The sequence below is a fragment of the Tachyglossus aculeatus genome, chromosome 14 (assembly GCF_015852505.1).
Source record: "Tachyglossus aculeatus isolate mTacAcu1 chromosome 14, mTacAcu1.pri, whole genome shotgun sequence".
Lineage (NCBI taxonomy): Eukaryota > Metazoa > Chordata > Mammalia > Monotremata > Tachyglossidae > Tachyglossus > Tachyglossus aculeatus.
In genome coordinates, this window is record NC_052079.1 from 30,119,717 (window position 1) to 30,144,810 (window position 25,094).

General features: G+C 40.1%; 1 protein-coding gene across 4 annotated transcripts in view; it reads right to left on the bottom strand.

Annotated features, from left to right (window-relative positions):
* PPFIA2 (PTPRF interacting protein alpha 2) overlaps positions 1-25,094 on the bottom strand; it is a 455,622-nt gene that overhangs the window by 148,812 nt on the left and 281,716 nt on the right. For all 4 annotated transcript variants that reach the window (XM_038756973.1, XM_038756972.1, XM_038756975.1 and 1 more), the window contains 2 exons: positions 21,399-21,563; positions 15,198-15,272 (listed from right to left, as the gene is read on the bottom strand). In XM_038756973.1, coding sequence (XP_038612901.1) covers positions 15,198-15,272; positions 21,399-21,563 — 240 coding nt within the window. The remainder of the gene's footprint in view (positions 1-15,197; positions 15,273-21,398; positions 21,564-25,094) is intronic.

The following is a 25,094-nucleotide window of genomic DNA, read 5'->3' on the forward strand; positions in this document are numbered from 1 at the left end:
GTTTCTGTACAAAGATGATCCAGGCAGCAGAGTGAAGTATAGATTGAAGTGGGGAGAGACAGGAGGATGGGAGATCAGAGAGGAGGCTGATGCAGTAATCCATTTGGGATAGGATGAGAGATTGAACCAGCAAGGTAGCAGTTTGGATGGAGAGGAAAGGGCAGATCTTTGCGATGTGAAGGTGAGACTGTTAGGTTTTGGTGGTGAATTGGACAGAGCTAGGACTAGAACCGAGGTCCTCTGATTCCCAGACCTGTGCTTTTTCCACTAGGCCACACTGCTCCTCTAAGGCAATGGGAACTCAGTGAATAGCTAATGCCAGGGCATTCGGGTATTTGGAAATTGACTCTCTATCAGCGCCTGAAGCTGTTGTTAGAGGAAGGCTGTTTGCAAATAAGAATAAGACAGATTTTCTACTTGAAGACACACCCAAACAACCCCTCTGGGATTTTGGAGAGAGTTTAGTGGAAGCCTTTGGGGCAAATATACATAGATCAACATTGCCAACAACTCTAACACATTCAGATCTGGTTTGTACTTTTTACTTATTTCCCCAAATATACCTCCTCTCCTAATGCTGTTGGCATGTTCATTTTCTGAGTTTCTACATTCAAATTCACTTCTGCCTACCTAATGATCACAACTGCTGGATAGTCTCCACATCTAATTAACAAAGACTTTCAGTTCACCTATTTTCATCCCAATTAATTTGCAATTCCAAGACTGTGAATTACACGTCTCACAACCAACACAATCTTTACTTCCACACAGATGCTAATTCTAACTGAAATTTTGTGATCAGATAGCATTCTCATAAACTGAAATACAAACCAGAACAAGAAGAGTTGGTTAAACATTTTCAGACATGATAAGCTACTAGAAGTTTATTGAAATGATTACTGTTATGATGGTATCAAAATGACTGAAATATTTCAAATTCTGAAATTATATTTATTGAACAATCAAATAGAATAATGTAATAATAAGAATTATGGTACTTGTAAAGCCTTATGTTCCAAGCACTGTTCTAAAGACTGGGGTAAATACAAGTTAGTCAAGTTGCACAGTGTTCCTGTCCCACATGGGCTCACACTCTTAATACCCATTTTACAGATGGGTAACTCTTAATCCCCATTTTACAGATGGGGTAACTGAGGCCCAGATAAGTGAAGTGACTTGCCCAAGGTCACACAGCAGATATGTGGTGGATCTGGGATTAGAACCCATGACCTAGGTAGGCAATCAAACATAAAAAAAAATTACAGATAGATATGTTGCTGTGATCACTCTCCATCTCTGGCTTCATTTAAGAATACCTGTGATTATTCAGAATTTTTTAAATCAAAAATCATATTGCTATTTCATGTTTTGTAAACTTAATTATTCAAATTACGCAAATACACTCTGCACATTAAGACATTTGATCTCTTTCCACATATAGTAAGAGGATTTTAAGTTCTACAACTTTATTCCATTTCTCAACAGGACAATAGTACAAAGTGTTTTGGTGCACTTCTTCAGTTTATTAACTGTAAATATTTCATCAGAATGCTTACTGATTTTTAGGATGAATTTTGTGATTTGAATTAACTGGCAAATTCTTAACTGAGAAATTAGAATTCACATAATTTCACTTAAATCCACACAAATCCAGACGTAAAAAATGAATCCAAAATAACCAGTTATTATCTCTATACTTATAAATGGTTTTACTTCACTTATAAAGTAATAAAGAAAACTTTAAAAAATAAATTCATCACTGTCTGAGTTCCACCGATTTTTTTTTTACAGAGCAGCTGTGAGCCTAGTGGATAAAGCATGGGCCTGGGACTCAGAAGGACCTGAGTTCTAATCCCAGCTCAGCCACTTGTCTGCTGTGTGATTTGGGCAAATCAGTTAACTTCTCCGTGCCTTAGTTACCTCATCTGTAAAATGAGGAGAAAGACTATGAGCAAATTGTAGCAAATATCATTAAAATAATATGGGAAAGTCTGTTATGTTCTCTAGAATATTGAAACATTCCTCCGTAAAGCAAGCAGAGCTTTTTTTTTACCCTTTTTTGGCTCTTAAGATCCAACCAAATTTTCAAGTGAAGGATGAGGAGGGAAGAATTTATGTAAAGCCAAAAGCTAGACTTCAGGCAGTGCATGGATATGGCTTGAGTGTGAAGTTGTTTCATTGAGTAAAATAAACTAAATATATAAAGACTTTTTTTTGAAAAGTGAACACTCTAAACAAGGTTTAAGGAACTAGAAAGCGAAACACAAGAATAAACTCTGGTACAGTTATTTAGGACCCTGAGTGACACTAATTTGTTTTTATCTTATTCATGATTTCACACATTTTCAATCCAATTAGTCATGTATACCTCACAGGAAAAAGTGGGAGTAATCATCAGAACATCTCAGCTAATGCTTAAACTTGTGACTGCTAAACTTCTATCTTTGGCTTCCCATTTATATTAATCTAACTTTCCATCACTCAAATTGCACTGTCTTTTTCTAAAAAACAAAGACATTAAAATATTTTGGGCTAAAGAAAATAAATTATTGGACTGAAAAATTTCGAACAAATGTAAAGATAGGTGGAAGAGTGAGTGGTATTAACCCGATAAGGGCTTTGGGAACCAATTTAACAAGATAATGCTAGTCAAGGGAAGAAAAGCCAGTGTCATCTGACAAGAGGAGGGAAAGAGAGAAAGAATTTAGTGGAAATGGGAATCGGTCAATCGATTAATCAATCATATTTATTGAAAGCTTACTGTGTACAGAACATCTATACCATCATATATGGTTTTTACTGAGCATTTACTATGTACAGAGCACTGCACTAAGCACTTGGGAGAGTGCAATACAAAAGAATTAGACTTGTTCCCTACTGATAACAAGCTTAGAGTCAAGAGGGACCGTACTAAGTGCTTGGGAGAGTACAATATTGCAGAGTTGGTAGAACGTATTCCCTGTCCACAATGAGTTTACAGTCAGAGGTCAATATTGCAAGAGCTAGCAAGAGGAGATTATTAGATACCTCACCAAATAAAAGGGAACTTGGTTCTACTATCTCTCATTGCCTCCAGAGAGGAACTTCAGTACTGCCTCTGGAGGGGAAGGACAATTACATAAAGCCGTAGCAATCACAGTTATTGAGTTCTTACTGTGTGCAGAGAACTGTACTAAGTGCTTGGGAAAGTTAAAGAGTTGGACATGTTTCACAGTAACTTTATTGAAGAATTAGATTTTCTGTTATAGAATTTGTGTCATTCTTGTCAAGTGATTGTTTATGTCCACAAAATTCTGCAACTTCTTCCTCAGAAGGTCTCCCTGGGGACATCTAATAGGATGATTAATGTTCTTGGTACTCTTTGAATAAAAGAGAAGTAGCATGGTGTAGTGGATGGAGCACGGGTGACGGGAGTCAGGAGGTCATGTAACATCAGCTAACATCAACACCACCCCTTGTCTGCTGTGTGACCTTGGGCAAGTCACTTAACTTCTCTGTGCCTCAATTACCTCATCTGTAAAAAAATGGGGATTAAGAGTGTCAGCCTAATGTGGGACCAGGACTGTGTTCAAACTGGTTAACTTGTATCTACCCCAGAGTTTAGAACAGTGCTTGGCACATAGTAAGCACCGAGCAAGTACGATTATCATTATTATTGTTCACTAAAGGATTTTTAAAAATGAGCAAAAGGAAGAGGCAATTAGGCATCTCATTTTCCCTATGACTCATCCTATTAGCTGAAATGGACAGTTAATCCTCTTGTAAAATGGCAGTTAGAATGATTTCATGAGCTAAGAGATAGTGAGCATTCAGATAGCTCAGAAAGTGCAGAAATACACATATGATTGGGGAACTGTTATAAATTGAGGTTATAGGTTTTGGGAATTTCATCTATTTTATAGTCGGGTTTGCTAAATTGTCTCAGAAGAGGAACAATTTTTATTTTTTTACAAGATACTATTTTAGATCAATGCTTGTTAATTTTAAAATAATATCAATTGGCTGAGTTAACCAAAGCCTTCATGTTCTCTTTGTTGAGTATGCTTTTCCAGAGGATCCTGAGAAGTTTAGAAAGAACATTCAGGATTAATAATCCCAACACACTATAATTCTGTGATAACTGTACACTTTAATCTTTGAACACATCATAGCAAAATGATTTCCCTGAAGGACAGAATGTTTAAATGGATGGCTTAGATTTTCATTCAATCATGTGGATTTTGACCTCTTTAGCAAAAGATTACTAAAATGTCATAGAAAATAACAAGGATCTTGAAAAAATAAATCCAATCATAAACAGGTCAGAAAATTATAGACTGCGTCTACCTGTATTCAAAGTCTATCTTGGAGGAGGGAAAAATAGTAGATACATGATATCAACAGAAAAAGATGATAATAATACATAAAATAATAATGATTACCGGGTTTTTTTAAGGATTTGGACTGTGTATTCAATTTTGGGGTATATGAAAGGTAAAAAACTGGGGCTTACAGTCTAAGAGGGAGGGAGAACAGGAATCACTCTCATTTTTCAGCTGGGGAAATTGAAGTGCGGCCCAGAGAAGTTAAATGACTTGCTTAAGGTCACAGAGCAGTCTGGAGTTGGGACTAGAGTCTATTCCCAGTCCCATGCTCTTTCCACTAGTCCCCCTGCCTCCATTCAAAGAAGAAATAACTCTTTCAAATTGCTTGGAATATTTAGAGTGTATTTTGTAATGAAAACTGTGGCTATTAGACATTTTCAGTTACACCAAATAAAAGAATAAGGTAGAAACACTTTTGTTTTTGGCTCTTTTCCTATTAAACTCATCAACAAAGAAACATAGACTGTAAGCCCGAGGTGGGCAGGGATTGTATCCCTTCATTGCTGAATTGTACTTTCCAAGCACTTAGTACAGGGCTCCGCTCATAGTAAGTGCTCAATAAATACGATTGAATGAATGAATAGGAAACAAAAAAAAAATGCTGTATCACTGGGAGAAACATCACCCAAAAATACTCCTTTAAAGTAATTTGTAGCATAGAGCAAACCAATCTCTGAAGGTTTCTAAATGAAAAATAATCATTTAACCTATACAATTATTTATAGGTTTGTTCTCATCTGCTGCTTCCCACCTTCCTAGGTTTGTTCTGTGTCACAAGCTTTCTCCATTCCCCAGTTTATAACCCTCATAAAGATGCTAACAAATCAGAATGGCAATGTGGTCAGTAGACTGTGCACTGAATTGGAAATTGACACCTCTGTGCTAATTCCAACCCTATTAACGTCTGCCTCTCTGCTCCATAATTTCACCATCTGTAAAATGAAGTATAAAACATCAGTTGATCCTTATCTCTCAGGGATAGTGTCAGGGTAAATTTGATGTTGCAAGCTAAAAATTGCATCAGATTCTGCAGAAAAAAGTTGTTCTAGGATGCCGGGATGAGATTTGTTTTGTGGAAAGTGTTAATGCGGAGAAGCTCCTGACCAGAGTTTGGTGGGAAACCATTTCTAGAGGAAGCTACTCCCCAAGATAAGAGTTGGAATGTGTGTTAAGAAACGTGGTATTCTGAGACAATACTGGAACAGGCTAAATGGCACAAATGGGAAATTGACCAGAAGCCCCGATTGCCAGAGGGCATGAGCTGTCCACCTAATAGTCGGTGTGGCTTAGTGGTAAGAGCACGGGCTTGGGAGTAAGAGGTCATGGGTTCTAATCCCTGCTCCCTCATGTCAGCTGTGTGACTTTGAGCAAGTCACTTCACTTCTCTGTGCCTCAGTTCCCTCATCTGTAAAATGGGGATTAAAACTGTGAGCCCCACATGGGACAACCTGATGACCCTGTATCTACCCCAACACTTAGAACAGTGCTTGGCACATAGTGCTTAACCAATACCAACATTATTAATAGTCACTTATTTAGTCAATCATATTTACTGAGCACTTAATGTGTGCAGAACACTGTACTAAGTGCTGTACTAAACACTCTATACAACAATGGACACATTCCTTGCACATGCCAAGTTTACAATCTATAAAATGAGCCTACAGTGTTTTAGCTCACCTGTGTCCTTGCCATAGCAACTGGACATGTGACAGTGGCAAAGATGATGATTTTTTTCCATAGCAAGAGACTGACTTGAATGGTCGTGACAAGTGTAAGTAGCAATCCAGTGCATACCTAATCCCGGCTCCACCACTTGTCTGTCAGGTGACCTTGGGCAAGTCACTTCATTTCTCTGGGCTTCAGTTACCTCATCTGTCAAATGGGGATTGAGACTGTGAGCCCCATGTGGTGTTTTTGTAAGAGTCTTTTAACAGTAGTTACTGGGTGCCTACTTTCTGCAGAGCACTTTGCCAAGTCCTTGGGCAAGTACAATAGAATCAATATATATGAGAAGCAGCGTGGCTCAGTGTAAAGAGCACGGGCTCTGGAGTCAGAGGTCATGGGTTCAAATCCCAGCTCTGCCAATTATCAGCTGTGTGACTTTGGGCAAGTCATTTCACTTCTCTGTGCCTCAGTTCCCTCATCTGTAAAATGGGGATTAAGACTGTGAGCCTTGAGTGGGACAATGTAATCACCTTGTAACCTCCCCAGTGCTTAGAACAGAGTTTTGCACATAGTAGGTGCATAATAAATGGCATCATTATTATTATTATATGAGTGCTACCCTCAAGTAGTTTACAATCTAGTGGGGAGTTAGACACCAAAATTAAAGACTGCTGGGAAAAAGCAACTGAGGGCAAGACAAGTATATAAATGTACCCCGGGGGCGCTTACATGGTTATTTAGTGCAATGCTCAGCACCTAGTAAGTGCTCAATAAATTCCACTGCTAGAGTGCTAAGTGCTTAGGTGCTGCAGCATTGCTGAGGGGTTTAGGAACAATTATTAGCAATTCCTCTTCCTACAACAAAAGGCCCAAAACCAGCGAACCCAGGGAGCTTAGGCTGATTCACCAGAACTTTGAAAACTTGGGAAACAGTAATTCTAAAGGAACAGTGGACACCAAGTGAGCAAAATCTTGTCCTCAGGATATACTCGTGTTGGCAGCAAGAACATACTCAGGCTAGGTCTTAAAAAAAGAAGAGCTGAAGTCAGCAAAGGGATTTTTAAATCCAGAGATCAGAGAAGGGTGAGGGCTTCTCATTGCCAGACTTCCTAGCAATTGGCCTCTTCACCTAGGCTTCCCACTCAGGGAGTTGCTAATTAGCACTGTCACCTCTCTTTCCTCAGCACACAGAGAAGGAGGCTCCAGCTGTTGCTGTGGAAGTCTTCCTGAAAGTGACAAAACCTTCGCCACAGTCAGAGGGGGAAGCTCTATTTGGGGGAAAAGGGGATAAAATGGGAAGGAAGAAAAAGATGGACACATAAATAGCTCGCGTCCAACTTGATTATCTTAGCACAGTGCTTAGTATTTAGTAAGCTCTTAAAGACCTCCATTATTATGATTCATTCATTCAATCGTATTTATTGAGCACTTGCTGTATGCAGAGCACTGTACTAAGCGCTTGGGAAGTACAATTTGGCAACATAGAGACAGTCCCTACCCAACAATGGGCTCACAGTCTAGAGGGGGGAGACAGACAGCAAAACAGAACTAGTAGACAGGTGTCACTACCATCAAAATAAATAATAATAATAATGATTGTATTTGTAAAGCACTTACTATTTGCCAAGCACCATTCTAAACACTTGACAGGTGTCACTACCATCAAAATAAATAATAATAATAATAATAATGATAGTATTTGTAAAGCACTTACTATGTGCCAAGCACCATTCTAAGCACTGGGGGAGACACAAGGTCATCAGGTTGCCCCACATGGGGCTCACAGTCCTAATACCCACCTTCCAGATGAGGGAACTGAGACCCAGAGAAGTGAAGTGACTTGCTCAAAGTCACACAGCTGACAAGGTAGTGCCGGGATTAAAAATAGAATTATAGACATATACACATCATTAATAAAATAGAGTAATAAAAATGAACATATATACACAAGTGCTGCGGGGAGGGGAAGGAGGTAGGGCGGAGGGAGGGAGTGGGGGTGATGGGGAGGGGAGAAAGAGGAGAGGATAAAGGGGGGCTCAGTGTGGGAAAGCTACCTGGAGGAGGTGAGCTCTCAGGGGGGCTTTGAAGGGAGGAAGGGAATTAGTTTGGCTAGCAGGTGGAGGGTGGTTTTGAGGCTCGGAAAGTTGGGGAGAGAGAAGGGGTTTGGATTGACAGGAGCCAGAGCTGCTGGCGGGTGGAGGATGGCAGTGCCCCCGGGGCTTGGGGGAGACACAGGCCCAGGGACGGGGCACTCCTGCCTGGCTGCCCAGAGAGCCCCAGCTCAGCCGTACCTCGACCTCTGGAAGGCCTCCCGGGGTCATTCATTTCATTCCATCATACTTATTGAGCGCTGACTGTTTAGAGCACTGTCCTAAGCGCTTGGGAAGTACAAATCGGCAACAGAGATGGTCCCTACCCAACAACGGGTTCAGTGTCTTGAGAAGCAGCATGGCTCAGTGGAAAGAGCCCGGGCTTGGGAGTCAGAGGTCATGTGTTCTAATCCTAGCTCTGCCACATGTCTGCTGTGTGACCTTGGGCAAGTCACTTCACTTCTCTGAGCCTCAGTTCCTCATCTGTAAAATCAGTATGAAGACTGTGAGCCCCCCGTGGGACAACCTGATCACCTTGTAACCTCCCCAGCACTTAGAGCAGTGCTTGGCACATAGTAAGCGCTTAACAAATACCATCGTTATTATTATTATTATTAGAAGAGAAGCAGCATGGTTCAGTGGAAGGAGCCTGAGCTTGGAGGTCAGAGGTCATGGGTTCCAATCCAGACTCCGCCGCTTGTCAGCTGGGTGACTTTGGGCCAGCATGGCTCAGTGGAACGAGCCCGGACTTGGGAGTCAGAGGTCATGGGTTCTAATCCCAGCTTTGCCACATATCTGCTGTGTGACCTTGGGCAAGTCACTTAACTTCTGTGAGCCTCAGTTCCCACATCTGTCAAATGGGGATGAAGACTGTGAGCCCCCCGTGGGACAACCTGATCACTGTGTATCCTCCCCAGTGCTTAGAACAGTGCTTGGCACATAGTAAACACTTACTAAATGCCATCATTATTATTATTAGAAGAGAATCAGAGTGGCTCAGTAGAAGGAGCCCAGGCTTGGGAGTCAGAGGTCATGGGTTCTAATCCCAGCTCCACCACTAGTCAGTTGGGTGACTTTGGGCACATCACCTAGCTTCTCTGTGCCTCAGTGACCTCATCTGTAAAATGGGGATTAAGACTGTGAGCCCCCCGTGGGACAACCTGATCACCTTGTATCCCCCCCAGCACTTAGAACAGTGTTTTGCATATAGTAAATGCTTAATAAATGCCATCACCATTATTATTATTATTCTCTGGGCCTCAGTTATCTCATCTGGAAACAGCCAAGGTAAGCACTAAGCACTAGCACATGAGAAGCAGCTTGGCTTAGTAGAAAGAGCCTGGGCTTGCGAGTCAGAGGACATGGGTTCTAATCCCGGCTCCACCCCTTGTTTGCTGTGTGACCTTGGACAAATCACTTCTCTGAGCCTCAGTTCCCTCATCTGTAAAATGGGGATTAGGAGTGTGAGCCCCACGTGGGACAACCTGATTACTTTTTATCTACCCCTGTGCTTAGCACATAGTAAGTGCATAACAAATACAACCATCATTGCTTACCAAAGAGGAAGTGCCATTGGAAGTGGAGTAGCCTAGAATGAGCCTGGACCTGGGTTCTAATCCCAGCTCTGCCACTTTCCTGCTGAGTGACCATGGGCAAGTCACTCAACTTCTCTGTGCCTGAGTTCCCTGATCTGCAAAATGGGGATTTAATACCTGTTCTCCCTCTACTTTGACTGTGAGACCCAGGATCTAGTCTAGCCCAGTGCTTTGTTTAGGGCTTGGAACATGGAAACTGCTTAATAAATACCACAGTTAATAATAATAATAATGATGGCATTTATTAAGCACTTACTATGTGCAGAGCACTGTTCTAAGCACAGTTATCATTATTATTATGCAGCCACTGTCCCTGCATACCTTTCCGGCCCCAGTGAGTTTGCAGGCAGGAATCTGTGCCAAACTAAGAATAAAACCAGCCCTGTGTCACTGCTACTACCACCAGCCACTTTTCCTAATCTCCCCCAAGCTCTGCTTCCCTGTAGAGACTCCAGTCATGGTGAAGGAAGCAATGGTGAGGTGTCACTTTTTGTGGGCTAGGAAAGTCCCAATGTCAAAATCAATCTCCTTGGTCAATCCAAGGCCTCAGCTGATACAAGCCTGGGACAGTCTCATTTGGTAACACAGTCTTCTAGACTGTAAACCCACTGTTGGGTAGGGACCGTCTCTATATGTTGCCAACTTGTACTTCCCAAGCGCTTAGTACAGTGCTCTGCACACAGTAAGTGCTCAATAAATATGATTGATTGATTGACCCAAGATGGCATAGTGGGGAGAGCATAGGCCTGGGAGTCAGAAGGTCCTGGGTTCTAATCCCGGCTTCGCCACTTGTCTGCTGTGTGACCTTGGGAATGTCTCTTCACTTATCTGGGCCTCAGTTACCTCATCTGTAAAATGGGGATTGAGACGGTGAGCCCCATGTGGAACAGGGACTGTGTCCAACCTGATTGCTTGTATCCACTCCAGTGCTGAGTATGGTGCCTGGCACACAGTAAGCACTTAAATATGACAATCATTACTATTATTTAAAAATCATCAATCATATTTATTGAGCGCTTACTATGTGCAGAGCACTGTACTAAGCACTTAACAAAGATTTTCTAACAAAGAGACAATCCTTTAGTCTCCTACACATTGAAGTTAATAAATAATAATAATTATGATATTTGTTAGGCACTTACCATGTGTCAGGCACAGCACTAAGTGCTGTGGTAGATAAAAGCAAATTGGGTCAGGCACAGTCCCTGTCTCAAATGGGGCTCACAGTCTCAATCTCTATTTTACAGATGAGGTAACTGGGGCACAGAGAAGTGTCTTGCCCACGATCACATAGCAGACACAGTAGACACAGCAGCACAAGTGATAAGCAGCAGGGATCATAGAGAGATGAAGTAAATAACACAGTCATTTTTGCCAGTTAGCCTTTGCCAAAGAATAATGATAATAGGAATAACGCTAAAATTCAGGTCTTCTGATAAGAGTACATCCTTTCATTCCATTTCAGGAAATCCATCCATCTGAGGTTATTCTGAAACCTTTCCAGAGTAAAACAGAGGAAGAGCTCTAAAATTCAGGTCTTCGGATAAGAGTACACCCTTTCATTCCATTTCAGGAAATCCATCCATCTGAGTTTATTCTAAAACCTTTCCAGAGTAAAACAGAGGAAGATCTCACTGTACTAAGCCTTGGTGTAGATACAAGATCATCAGGTCAGACAGAATCTCTCTCTCATAGGGGACTCACAGTGTAAGGGGTAGGGAGAACAGTTACTGAATTTCCATTTTACAGGTAAGGAAAATGAGACACAGAAAAGTTAAGTGACTTGACCAAAGCAGCGGGCATGGAGCAGAGTTGGGATTAGAACATCGGTCTTCTGACTCCCAGGCCTATGGTTTTTACCCCTAGGCTCCAAGTGTCCTGATTCCTCTATCATCATCATCATCATCATCAATCGTATTTATTGAGCGCTTACTATGTGTATACTATGTGCTTACACTGTACTAAGCACTTGGGAAGTACAAATTGGCAGCATATAGAGACAGTCCCTACCCAACAGTGGGCTCACAGTCTAAAAGGGGGAGACAGAGAACAAAACCAAACATACTAACAAAATAAAATAAATAGAATAGATATGTACAAGTAAAATAAATAAATAAATAGGCATTCCAGGTGTTCTGATGGGTCCGGGCGATCTGAATATGAGCTTCACTGGAGGTAAAAAGGATACGTCTACAACTCAGGGTGGCTGAAAAATCAAGGAGGTGATTCAAAAGCTAGTACATCTGCTTGGGATACTTGTTTTTGGAGAGTAGATCAGATTTCCACTATCTGATCTCCAGGTACCGAGAATTTATTAAAAAAATTTGAGGGCCTACACCAGACACGGAGTCACAGCTCTCCGACTCTCTCTGAGATACAATGAAAGGACATTCATAAGCTCCCAGATCCAACACATCATTGAATATCATTCATCCTGATTATACAGCATCTGGCATATTGGTTGCACTGAATAAATACAAATTTGAAAAGCAACAGTTCATTCATTCATTCAATTGTATTTCTTACTTCATCTGAAATATGAGGTTCACACTACCATGAGAAGGCTGATTTCTACGATGTAAAATTATTCTGAGTGGTGGCTCATAAAAGACCAATAAAGTTTTAAGAGATGGAGGGTCTGCTAAAACACTCACCCCATATATTTAAGATTTTACTTAAGCCCTCTTTGCCCTGGCTCCTTTTCCCTTCTGTGTTGTCTTTAAACATGGATCTGTGACCTTTGGACATTTGATATTCGCCCCAACCTCAACCCCACAACATTTATGTACATATATTTAAATTACACATTACAAATTATTTATTTATATTAATGTCTCTCCCTTTAGACTGTAAGCTGTAAGAATGTGTCTGCTAACTCTGTTATATTGTACTTTCCCAAGCACTTAGTGCAATGTTCTGCACACTCATTAAATGCTATAGATTGATGGATTTGATTGATTGACTTACTGCCTTCCTGAAGCAGCTAATGGGGAACAAAATGCTGTCTGCAATGTACTGGATCATGGAAGTTATAGGACAGGAGCTGTGAACCGTTTTTTCCTCAAAACTCTGCTTTCCCCTTACATGTCCTGCTGTTAAAACAGACCCAAGGACTATGGGACCCAAAAGGTTTCTTAGGGATCCAGCTCTTAGGATGTGTCTCTATCATCAACTGCTGACAACTAAACAAGCTTTAACAGTAGTTATCCATGCCTAAAACTGAAGTTTCCTTCAAATTTCTTCCCTCATCAGAGATACCTCACTCACGTGAGTCCCTTCTGTAGCACTTTCTGTTAGAGTTTCAAACCAACCAGCTTAAATTTTACTAACCCTGTTGCCAAATAGTAGAGGCCATCTAGTGAAGGACCAATTCAGAAACTTGCATTTCTTTCCCTCAATCTTTTTTTCAGATATACCAAATTTAAAAAAAAGAAAAAAGGAGAAAAGGAAAATTAACTACTAGGCTTAGAATGCAGCATTCATAATTTTTAAAAAAATTAGTACTCAACTCTATCAATTTACAACTATTGTTTAAAAGCTCCTAATAGGCTTCTATGAACTTCTTAGAGGCCTCCCTTTTGAGAATGATGTGGTCTGATAGTAAATTTCTTTATTCTCCCATTCAATCATATTTATTGAACGCTTACTGTGTGCAGAACACTGTACTAAGCACTTGGGAGAGTACTTGTGGGCAGGGAACATGTCTGTAAACATTGTTTAGTGTTCTCTCTCAAGCGCTTAATACAGTGCACATAGCAGGCACTCAATCAATACCAATAATGCTGCTGATAATGATGATGACCAAATGTCATATTTCGGGGATAAAAACATGAAGCAACTGACAAAGGTACAAAACAGAAGCAACACCCACATTCCTAATTATAAAAAAACATGGTAAGAAATTCTGTCTTTGGGGACATCAACACCTTATGATGTTCAAACCCTTATGAGATGCTGGTTAGAACGACTGGTACCTTCCTGTACAAAGCTATGCAGATGCCCACGATTCTCCTGTTACCTCACCAAAACTTTAAAGTTCGGCTTTGACAGTGAAAAGTAACTGCAGATCACAGTAGTCCAGAACAAAGATTGGTGGAAATGGTGGTGGGTAGTCAAAAAATAAATAAGCCGGCATTTCAATATATGTGTGAATAAGAAATAGGGCAGAGGAGATCAGAGCATGATGAGAAGTTAGCTCTGAAAAGAAACCTCTCCAGTTGGAATTGAGAAAAATATAACCTGTTGTGTGTCTCTGCTCCATTTAAACAATGGCCAGAATGGCAGTTATATGGATTCATTCTGACCAACTGAAGCATTTGAAAGGAGAGGATATTTCTGGGGTTCACAGGAAGAAGGAGACCATCTCATTGATTCATTCAATCATATTTATTGAGCACTTACTGTATGCAAAGCACAGGGAGGATCCTGTTAGTGACACTGGGAGCCTAACTCACCTGGATCCAAGCCTACTAATTCTATTGATTTCATTTGCTTCTCCCAAGTGCTTAATACAGTGCTCTGCACAGAGTAAGCACCCAATATAAATACCACTGATCAAGTTTTATCATTTTATCAATTTTTCACGGGCTCTTTCTTAACTTGCAAAACTTGCTGAGTGATGCAATTTAGGAATTGTATTTTACTGATGTATATATGCTCAAATGTTCTATTACTTCCTCCTACATCTATTTCTCCCCTCTCAGGCGAGTGCTGCAGAGTTTCCAGTACTCTACCAGTCTCGACTATGGGAGGGAGAGTCAAGCAGAGGCATACCCATTCCATTCTTAGCTTGGCCAGTGGCTAGTTTGTGGAAGGCAATCTGCTACAGGTCAAAACTCCCCTGTGCTTGGCAGAAGTTGCATGGGAGAGAGTCGAGAGCCAAGTTTACTGCATGTAAGGAGGCAGTGGTAAACCACTTCTGTATCTTTAGCAAGACAACTCTATGAATACACTACCAGAAGGAATGTAGATGGAGGTGGGGCGTTCTGGGAGAGATGTGTCCATGACATCGCTATGGGTCGGAGACGACTCGACAGCATAAGACAAGACCTCTATTTCATCCACTAGATTATAATCTCCCTAAGGGCAAGTATCAGGTCTTCTGATTCTACTTTACTCTCCAAGCACTTAGTACAATGCTCTCCACACAGTAGTTGCTCCTTAAATACAATTGCTTGATACTGCAATGTGGGATTGGTATCTATAGACTCTATGAATTCCTGTATCTATTAAAACAAAAATAAAAAAGTGGGATGACATTAGCCCCTAGGTTTTTCTTCTCTCTCCACAGTGGCAGATGTCAATGAAGTAGAAATCAAGGCTATATATGACTGACAACTTGTTTCAATAGAGCTTGTTTTTAGTGGTTTATGCAAATATAATTTAACTTTTTGCAACAGTTTCAATAGAAGTGATGTACAACACAAGGAATAGGCAAGAAAAATTGTCCCTCAAAAATGGGAGAAAGGGTTTTATGTTACCTCCTGGTTAGCAGCAGCTACTTCTTCTTCCAGTGCAGAGACTCTTTCTAAAGAAACCCTCAGCCGTTCCCTTACCTAGAAGAAAAAAACAAAGCCTGTAGAGTAATGTGTTTTCTTTCACTCTTCAAAATTGGGATCATATATCAGACTACTAGAGAGAGTTCCATTGGCAAATTATCCAAGCATTGGGTTCCTCAACATAGGAAAATCAAACATGACAAGATTGTAAGAAAACATTTTCCAAATTTAGCTAATGATGATGTAAGAGCAACTGAAAATAAATCGGAATTATGCAATGCTACAGAATAATTTAACCAATTTTCAATGGACCATGGATTCTACTGAAAAAGTCTATTTGAAAGTTTTCAAAGAATTATGCTAAAGAGTGTAGTCTTTAAAGATGTAGTCCACTATCTAGGTACCTTTCTATAAATTAAAGGAGGCTGCAGGGAAGGAGAGCTTGATTGTCTACCTGTCTACCTGTTTTGTTGTCTGTCTCCCCCTTATAGACTGTGAGCCTGTTGTTGGGTAGTCACTATATGTTGCCAATTTGTACTTCCCAAGCACTTGGTACAGTGCTCTTCACACAGTAAGCGTTCAATAAATACAACTGAATGAATGATTGAGGGAACTTCAGAATGGTCTATTGCTGTAGCACTCTAACTTCTTAATTTGAGGTTAACAAAAGATAAAGACAACAAATTCTGTTGGACAAGATACTAAAGGAAAAGCTAATTGTTGAAAGTGCATATTCTTGAAGTAGAGCATCATTGAAAATGTCTGATACAAAGTAAACTTTAAGAATTACTGTTATTTTTATTTAATGTCACAAAGATACCAATTTGGGAAGAGGAAGACAGCTGGATGCCTTTCATTTCCTTAGAATTAGGATTATGGGAGCAAAGCCATTCAGTTTGCTGCCCACACTTTGGGGAGGTAGGACGGTCAACCAGAGCTGGACCACTCCTCTCCATCCCGGGAACCAGAACCTACTGGGTACTGGTATCAGTTGGGAGGCTCTTCTCTTCTTGTCATGAACTTGGTACTCATTGTATTTTAAAGGAATTTTTCACATCACCCAGGTCCTGGAAATGGTCCAGGGCTTTCCCTTCTCCCCCACCTGATTCCTTTGTAGCTGGAAGTTCTCCACTCACCCCCCTCAGGCCCTACAGTCCTGCTAATGTTTTTCACTCCTCCGGCCCCCTCAGTAAGAGGTTGGCTGGGGTTGTTTTGTGCCCCCTCTGTGCTCCAAGGTATAAGTGAAAATCTCCCTGTCCCACTCCAATTCTGGGACTGAGGACTCTTTTGGGGAGCAGAGGGGAGTGTACCTTCTGGGAACAGGGTTAGAGGGCAACAGCACTCTGGGAGTCAGATTGCCTCAAAAAACATCCCCCCTCACATCCTCACACAAAATGAAAAGCTAGCAGTATGGCTAAAGCCTCTATGACACACCTCCTTCCAACTTGACACACATCATTTCAAAAACGGCAACTATCTTCATGAGAACATGTGACATGAATTAATGAATGAAGCCCAGTTCCAAACACCCAGGGGCATTAAGAAACTGATTTTTCTTTTAAGTAAAATACCAGTCAGCACTTTCATTTTAACGTATGTATTTAATTTGCTTACTCCTTGGATGGCTCATCTGAATAAAGTCCTCTCCATGGAAAGTCCCAATTTTTATATAGTAGAATGTGTATTTTCAGAAGCAATTTTTACTTTAAGAAGGAATGTCAATTTCTTTCACTGATATTCATTTGATGGAATTTCATTAATGTTCATTTTTGGAAAATGAAGGAAACCGCTTTTTCCTCAAAAAACCCAGTATTTTCTTCTGGTTTGGGTGAGCGGAGATATGGCCACATCCCGAAAAGAAATACTGCAATGCATAAACTAAAATAGTGCAAACCTTGAGCATTTCCCCATACAATAAAACACTGAAGTTGAAATGAAATTGAATGCACACTATTCAAGTTCATCCATACATTTTACCAGTTGAGCAAACACAGCTATTGCACATACTTCTACTGTTTAGACAAGTATACAATTTACTATTCCCATTTTTTTCAATTGAGCTATATACAGCCCTAAATCTTTTCATAATTTACCTTATTACTTATTACTTAGACTTATTACATACACCCCAATTTAATATACATACACCCCAATTTAATGGTTTCTTCCTTCCAAGTGCCTCAGATTTTCCAACAAAAAATTGTTTCACAGAATGCTAAAGCACAGAGAGCTAAAGATTATCAGACTTTAGCCTTTAAATTTTTACTTAACATAAAATGGCTATTCATGAATGTCTGCTGCATCAAATATAAGACAATGATAAACTTTTCATCCAAAAGTTAATATAAATTTCCAAATTTCTTCTAAAATGTAAATATAGACAACAATCAATCAAGGGTATTTATTGAGTGCTTATATGCAGAGCATTGTTCTAAGAACTTGAGAGAATTCAATACAACAGAGTTAGCAGATGTGAACACTGGTTTTTAATTATTCTTGTTCAAATGAATATGAATTATTATTTTGTAAAAAAAAGATCATATGCTGCTGAATGGTTACAAAACGTGTTACATTTTCCATATAAGGAAGACAAAAAGAATTGCAACAGTTTTCCTACTTCAATTTGGTGGAACAGATAGATATGGCAGAAAATGATGACCTTCCTTGACAGACATTCATTTCAGAGATCGTCTATAAATTATTCTTTCTTTACTTGAGATTGTTTTGTTGATAAGTGATGACCATAAAGCTTGTGAACGACGGAACATTTTGGCAATTTGCATTGATAGCAAAAAACTTTCAAGTCATCCTCCTTGTACAGTATTTCATTTTTGTTTCACACACAGCACAAGGCACTGCATTTTGTAATTGATTTGGCTCTACCTACATCAAGAAATTAAAATTTCTTGTTATGTCATGGAGAAGAATATCCAGTCTTTCTAACTGTGTGGCCCTCCTGACCCCTGTCCTATATTTAGCTTGCTTGTTCACTTCTGTGAATTACTGAAACAGGAAATTTGATCTTTATACTAATAAACCACACTAAGAAAGTCCTAGAAAGGACAGTGAAACACTTTGCATTTGGTACATTGTATTTTCAGCCTTTGACTTTTTATTTTAAACTGTTTTATTATCATTCCCAGTAAAGTTCAGGAAATTTAGGTGCATCAATACTTTTCTTCAGAAACATTTTTGAGATGCTAAATCTTCATCTGTGATGGTGGGCGACCCTGGTCCCAGCCTGTTATCTCCCAGAAGTATCACTACAGCAATTTCCTTTCTGGTCTTTCTACCTTAAGCTCCTTTCCTCCTCAGGGTATCTTATATACAACTTCTTATTTCTTTTAGAAATGCCATTCAGTTCACATCACAGAACTCATCTTCTTAAAACCCACCATTTCTGCCTGCATTCAACTAAATGCCCAAATATTCTCTTCAAGGCATGCCAATGGTACCTTTCTGCTCTCTTCGAATGTAACCCTAAATCACGTTCTTTGCTGCTCACACGCTCCCTTCTGAGCCGTAACTAAACTTTCAGTAGCTTATCATCATTATCAATGGCATTTCTGAGTGCTTACTGCATGCAGAACACTGTGCTAAGTGCTTGGGAGAGAACAATACAATAGAGTTGGTAGACACATTCCTCAGCCTCATTGAGCTTAGACTTTCCTTCCCCTAATAATAATAATGTTATTTGTTAAGTACTTACTATGCGCTAGGCACTGTACTAAGTGCTGGGGTAGATACAAGCAAATTGGGTTGGACACAGTCCCTGTCCCATTTGGGGCTCACAGTCTCAATCACCATTTTACAGATGAAGTAATTGGAGCACAGAGGAGTAAAGTGACTTGCCCAAGGCCACACAGCAGACAAGTGGTGGAGCCAGGATTAGGACCCACTTCCTCTGACTCTCAAGCCCGTGCTCTTTCCAATAAGCCATGCTGCATAATGATGAGGATGATGGCTCTATAAAAGCCTTTGCAACATCAGAATCAGAAATGATACAAATATTCCAATGGAGATTTCCCAATTGAGATAGATGGATTGTTTGATTTTAAATTTTGACAAAACCAAGTCCTTTGGCCCTTGAGCACACGTGCACCTTATGATAAACATCTGTTTGGAAAAGGGCTTGCAATCACAAATCCCAAAAATAATTTTGTATGTTTCTGGTGTATTTCACAACAGTAATTGGTTAAGTGGTGAGAGCCACGTCAGAATAAAACTAATTGATGCCTGGCACGGAACACGCATGGAGCAGCAGAACCGAGAGTAGCCAAAAGAGAGTTTGGCCTCTAAAGGTCATGATTTTCACAATTTTACCTCCACCCCAACTCTGCCCCAGAGACGGCACTGAAGGCAAACTTCCAGAAAGCAACAAAGGCATTTGGGAAATGTAGGCAACCAGTTGAAAGCACACTGCCCCTTACCAAAAGACTGGCTCATTCAGTCACCCACAGGTTCAGAGAGAAATGCACAAACTTCTTCCTCTCCTCATGACTGCTCCCCTGAAATGACCACGGATCTCAACTAACCACTTTTGGAATACTTTTCCTATGTGTTCCAAAGAGCCTAAAGGAGGAGGCAGTAGAGCAATAAAGACGCAGACATTTCAGAACACATGGGTACCTTAAGTGGCATATGCCAGGAAAGCAAAGTGTCAATGCATTTGAACCCAAGCCCGACTAGGATGTAAACAGATGAAACAAGGTGAAATAGTGAAGTGTTTAACAGAACTGCAAAGAGAAAATAGGGCATAGTTCAGAGCAAGGTAGAAACCTGTGAAGAAATATACTCTGTTTTCTTGCCTTTGAACACTTTTAAAAACTCATTATGCATTTGCTTTGCACACTCCAGCCAAGAGGAAATATTTTAATTATTTTATCTGTATTTTGGTTAAAGGACTTTTTTTTTTATCATTGTTGTTTCTTAATAAATTCAAATTTATTTTTCCTAGACTGATCATCTATTCATCTTTTAAAATTTTAGTTTTATGAGCCTTAAGAGGACTTTTGAAAATTGTATTTACAATTTTATTCATTTGAATTATTAAATTATTTATTCATTTTTAGGAAATTGCAATGATTTTGATTGCATTTAGAATAGTGGCTATAGTATACTTGTGCATGATTAGAACAATAAGTTGAAAAGATTATTTTGGGGTTTTTTTTAACTGTCATTTTAGCTTCCATGACCAATTCTTCTCTTCCGCATCGAATTTTGATTGAAACATTTTTTGATTCTGGAAGCTAGGGCAAAAAATGAGGCCCTCAAGTTCTCAAATTTCTAGAAAGAATTATAGTTTGTATGTTAACTATTCATAATCCTTGTCACTAGGATAGAGAACTTGAGAGATACCAGGATAAGACAAAAGTAGGTTTTTTAGAAATCAAATCTATCTACTGAATAATCACTAACTTGGAATTTAACCCTCATGAATTGTCACACACTTGAAATAAAACTCTAGGAAATGACAACGCACTGCATCTTCCCTGTAGCTTATATTTTTGTTCAGTCTTTCCAATTTTATCTATAAAATAGAAGTCCTACCATAAACCTTATTAATCTTCAGAAGATAATACAATTAGTCAGGCTTATTGAACTCAAGCTCAGGGCAAGTTGAAAAGGTACTTAAAACGTGCCTCAAAACATGCTTTTATTTTAGCATCACATTTTCCATTTTCTCACCTGTAATGACTTTAATGTTTTATTCTAAGGGATAAAATAGAAAAAAAAGGAATTTTTCTATTGAAAATCCAATTACCATTTAACCTGCTGCAATTTGGTACATATGAACTCCTTCAGCAATGAATTTCAACTTTCAATTTGCGATCAGAGATGTTAGCCCTCTAGCTTAATGTTAAATTCAGGCTGGTATCTAGGCCAGTGCTATAAGATTTCCTGGGCTCCGAGTACAAGATGAATTACATGAGCACAGAAATAACAAAGCCATAACAGGTCTTTGGTTGTGTATTTTTATACTACTGAATATTACAGCTAACCCCTTTCAGGAGAAAAGAAAAAGAGTTTGACCTCTTCATGCAGCTTTAGGCTCTTCATCTGACAGCCTGACTTTCGATATGTGTACTGCAAATGATTAATTCACCAGTGCTGCTGAGAAACACCCCTCCCCGCCCCAAAATAAGGAATAGACGAACTGCTAAGTCCCTTCCCAATCCATACCTTTTCATCCAAAGCCTTGTGATGCTCAAACAAAGATTTCAGTGCCTTGAGAACCTCCACCTCACTGGAAACACCTGATGGAGACTGAGCCTGTCGTTTCACCACTGTCATTCTCAGAGATCTTTCGTGTCTTGAAACAAGGCACTCCAAATGTTCCAGTAACAGCTATTGGGTAGAAGATAGTGGACATTAATTCACCCATAACTCAAGGTCACCCACCATTATCATTTCTCAAGCTACAGTACAGCTACAATCCAATAAACTAAATTTAAATTACAGTCGGCATCCCATTACAGTAAATCGGTAAGCAGAAAATGATTTTAAAAAATCCTTTTGCAGCATGCTTAAACTGGAAAGCAATGTCAACTACCATGTGTTGCATGGTCTAACACTAAGGAGTGTAGTTCTCAAGAGTGAGTAATGAAATGCAAACTAACAAATAATAAACCAAACTCACCCATGTGACTTACTGTTCTCATTAATTACTAGAGAATACTGCACTGCTTATTTATCATTAGACTCTCATTCAGTGATGTTTTGCCAATGTAATGTTTGAATTTTTTCTCCCATGGATTTCCTTTGAAGAAGCAGCGTGGCTCAGTGGAAAGAGCCCGGGCTTTGGAGTCAGAGGTCACGGTTCAAATCCCGGCTCCGCCACTTGTCAGCTGTGTGACTTTGGGCAAGTCACTTTACTTCTCTGAGCCTCAGTTACCTCATCTGTAAAATGGGAGATTAAGACTGTATGCCCCTCGTGGGCGAACTTGATCTTGTAACCCCCCCGTTGCTTAGAACAGTGCTTCGCACATAGTAAGCACTTAATAAATGTTTCAGTGCTTAGAACAGTGCTTCAGAGCTTAGAACAGTGCTTTGCACATAGTAAGTGCTTAATAAATGCCATAATTATTATTATTATTCTGCCAGGTGTCAATCGTATTTATGGGTGCTTGCTGTGTGCATAGCATTCATTCAATCGTATTTATTGAGCACTTACTGTGTGCAGAGCACTGTACTAAGCACTTGGGAGAGTACAATATAACAATATAATGGACACATTCCTTGTGCACGGCATTGTATCTTCCCTTACCATCCCATTCTTATTTTATCTACTCTCAATCAATAATATTTACTGAGCACTTACTGTGTGCAGAGCACTGTTCTAAGCAATTGGTATAGTATACAATAGAGTTGGTCACTATGGTCACATCTCCTCTGAGAGGCCTTCCCCAATTAAGCACTCTTTTCCTTGGCTCCTTCTCCCTTTGCTTCATCTATACATATGGATCTGTGCACTTTGGGATTTGGAATTCACCCCACTCTCAGACCTAGAACACTTCTAGAGAAGCAGTGTGGCTCAGTGGAAAGAGCATGGGCTTTGGAGTCAGAGGTCATGGGTTCAAGTCCCGGCTCTGCCAATTGTCAGCTGTGTGATTTTGGGCAAGTCACTTAACTTCTCTGGGCCTCAGTTACCTCATCTGTAAAATGGGAATTAAGACTGTGAGCCCCCCGTGGGACAACCTGGTCACTTTGTAACCTCCCCAGCGCTTATAACAGTGCTTTGCACATAGTAAGCACTTAATAAATGTCATTATTATTATTATGCATATATCTGTGAATTACCAATTTATATTAATTTCTCCCTCCCCCTAAAGATTATAACTTTATTGTGGGCAGGGAATGTGTCTGCCAACTCTATTGTATTATACTCTCCCAAGTGCTTAGTTCAGTGCTCTGCACATAGTAAACATTCAATAAATACTGTTGATGAATAAATATAAATGATCAATTCATAGATCATTATTTGCTGAGTAAGAGTTGGTTAGCTAATGAGCTAAAACACTTTACATATCCATCTCTGGTATTTACTGTATGCTTACTTTGTGCATAGCCCTGTACTATAAAATACTTGGGAAGCTTACATTCAGAAATTCCTTAAGGGGGAAAAAACACTTAGAAGTCAGGAGAGGCTAGGATAGAAATAAAGTGAGACGGGGCGGGGGGGGGGGGGGGGGGGGGGAGGGAGAGTTAAGCAAAGGATTATCCCCTGATTTGGCCATCAGTAGCCACACTAGTGATGCCCTAAGGTTTTTGGGTTTTTTTGAGCTGGGCTTCCATTTTCACTCATTTCAGGCCTGTGTTCTCCCTTCTACTTAAACTCAGAACCCCATTAGGGACAGGGACTGCATCCAACCTAATTAAATTGTACCAACCCTAGCACTTAGGATGGTGCTTGACTCTAGACTGTAAGCTCATTGTAGGCAGGGAATTGTGTGTGCTTTTTGCTGTACTTTACTCTCCCAAGTGCTTAGTACAGTGCTCTGCACACAATAAGTGCTCCATAAATATGACTGAGTGAATGAATGAATGAACAGTAAGTGCTTCGCAAATACCAGAAAAAGAAAAAAAGACCCAAATGGTGTTCTGTTGGGATGGATGCCTGTTCTCCCTCAGTTCATTCCCTAAGTCCCTCTCCGCTTTTTCCCCCAAAATCAAAATGAAATTTTGGGGCTTAACCTACAAGGTGAATATCCTGGTGAACCTCAAGTCTCTCCTCAGGCACATCTATCTAGTTTATGCTGGCAGCACTCAGAAAGATCATACACAGAAACGTGCATGACATTACACACATTTTGGTGGGTGCAAAGTGCCGTGTTATGATGACACGTGCCATTTTGCAGAGATGCACCAAGTATGAGTGCCCCTGAAGTGTTTTCCATGAGGCTCTCCCTTTCTCCCCCCACCTGCTCTATAATCCCCACCAAATGCACAAAACACGGCCACAGTCTCTGACAACTGGACTCAAAGGCAGGAGTTGCAGCAGAAGAAGACAGGGTGCTGACAATAAAAAGACATTAATTGTATTTATTGAGCATTTACTGTGTGCATAGCACTGTTCTAAATCCTTCAGAGAGTACAGTCTAACAGAGCTGGTAGACACTTTCCCTTCCCACATTGAGCTGCTATCCAGGGCTATATCGTAACAGACAGTGACAGACGTACTCTAGTGTACTCCCCAAAATGTTTAGTACAGTGCTCTGCACACAGTAAGCGCTCAACAAATATCCCTTACTGATTGATGGGACAGATGGAAGCCAGACTACCTGATATAAAAGAGGATCCCACAAGACTTATGTTCATATCTATAAAGATATTTCCAAATGGGGGTGAAGATAGTGAGCCCCCCGTGGGTCAACCTGATCACCTTGTAACCTCCCCAACGCTTAGCACAGTGCTTGGCATGTAGTAAGCACTTAATAAATGCTATCATTATTATATAAATTATTCATTTATATTAATACCTGTCCCACTCTAGACTGTAAGCTCATTACCAACTCTGCTGTATCGTACTCTCCCAAGCACTTCGAACAGTGGTTTGCATACAGTAAGTGCTCAATAAACATACCATCGATTGATTGATTGATGAATGGCTGTCCTACATGATGGTTTAGGCAGGGAGTTCTTCTGGTCAAGATATAGGTCGAATGAGTCATCTTCAAATAATAATAATAAATAACTATTTTATCTGTAAAGCGCTTAGTATGTGCCAGGGACTGTAGTAAATGCTGGGGTGGGTACAAGCAAATCGAGTTGGACACAGTCTCTGTCCCATTGGAGCTCAGTCTCATTCCCCATTTTATAGCTGAGGTAACTGAGGCCCAGATAAGTGAAGTGACTTGCCCAAGGTCACATAAGCAGACA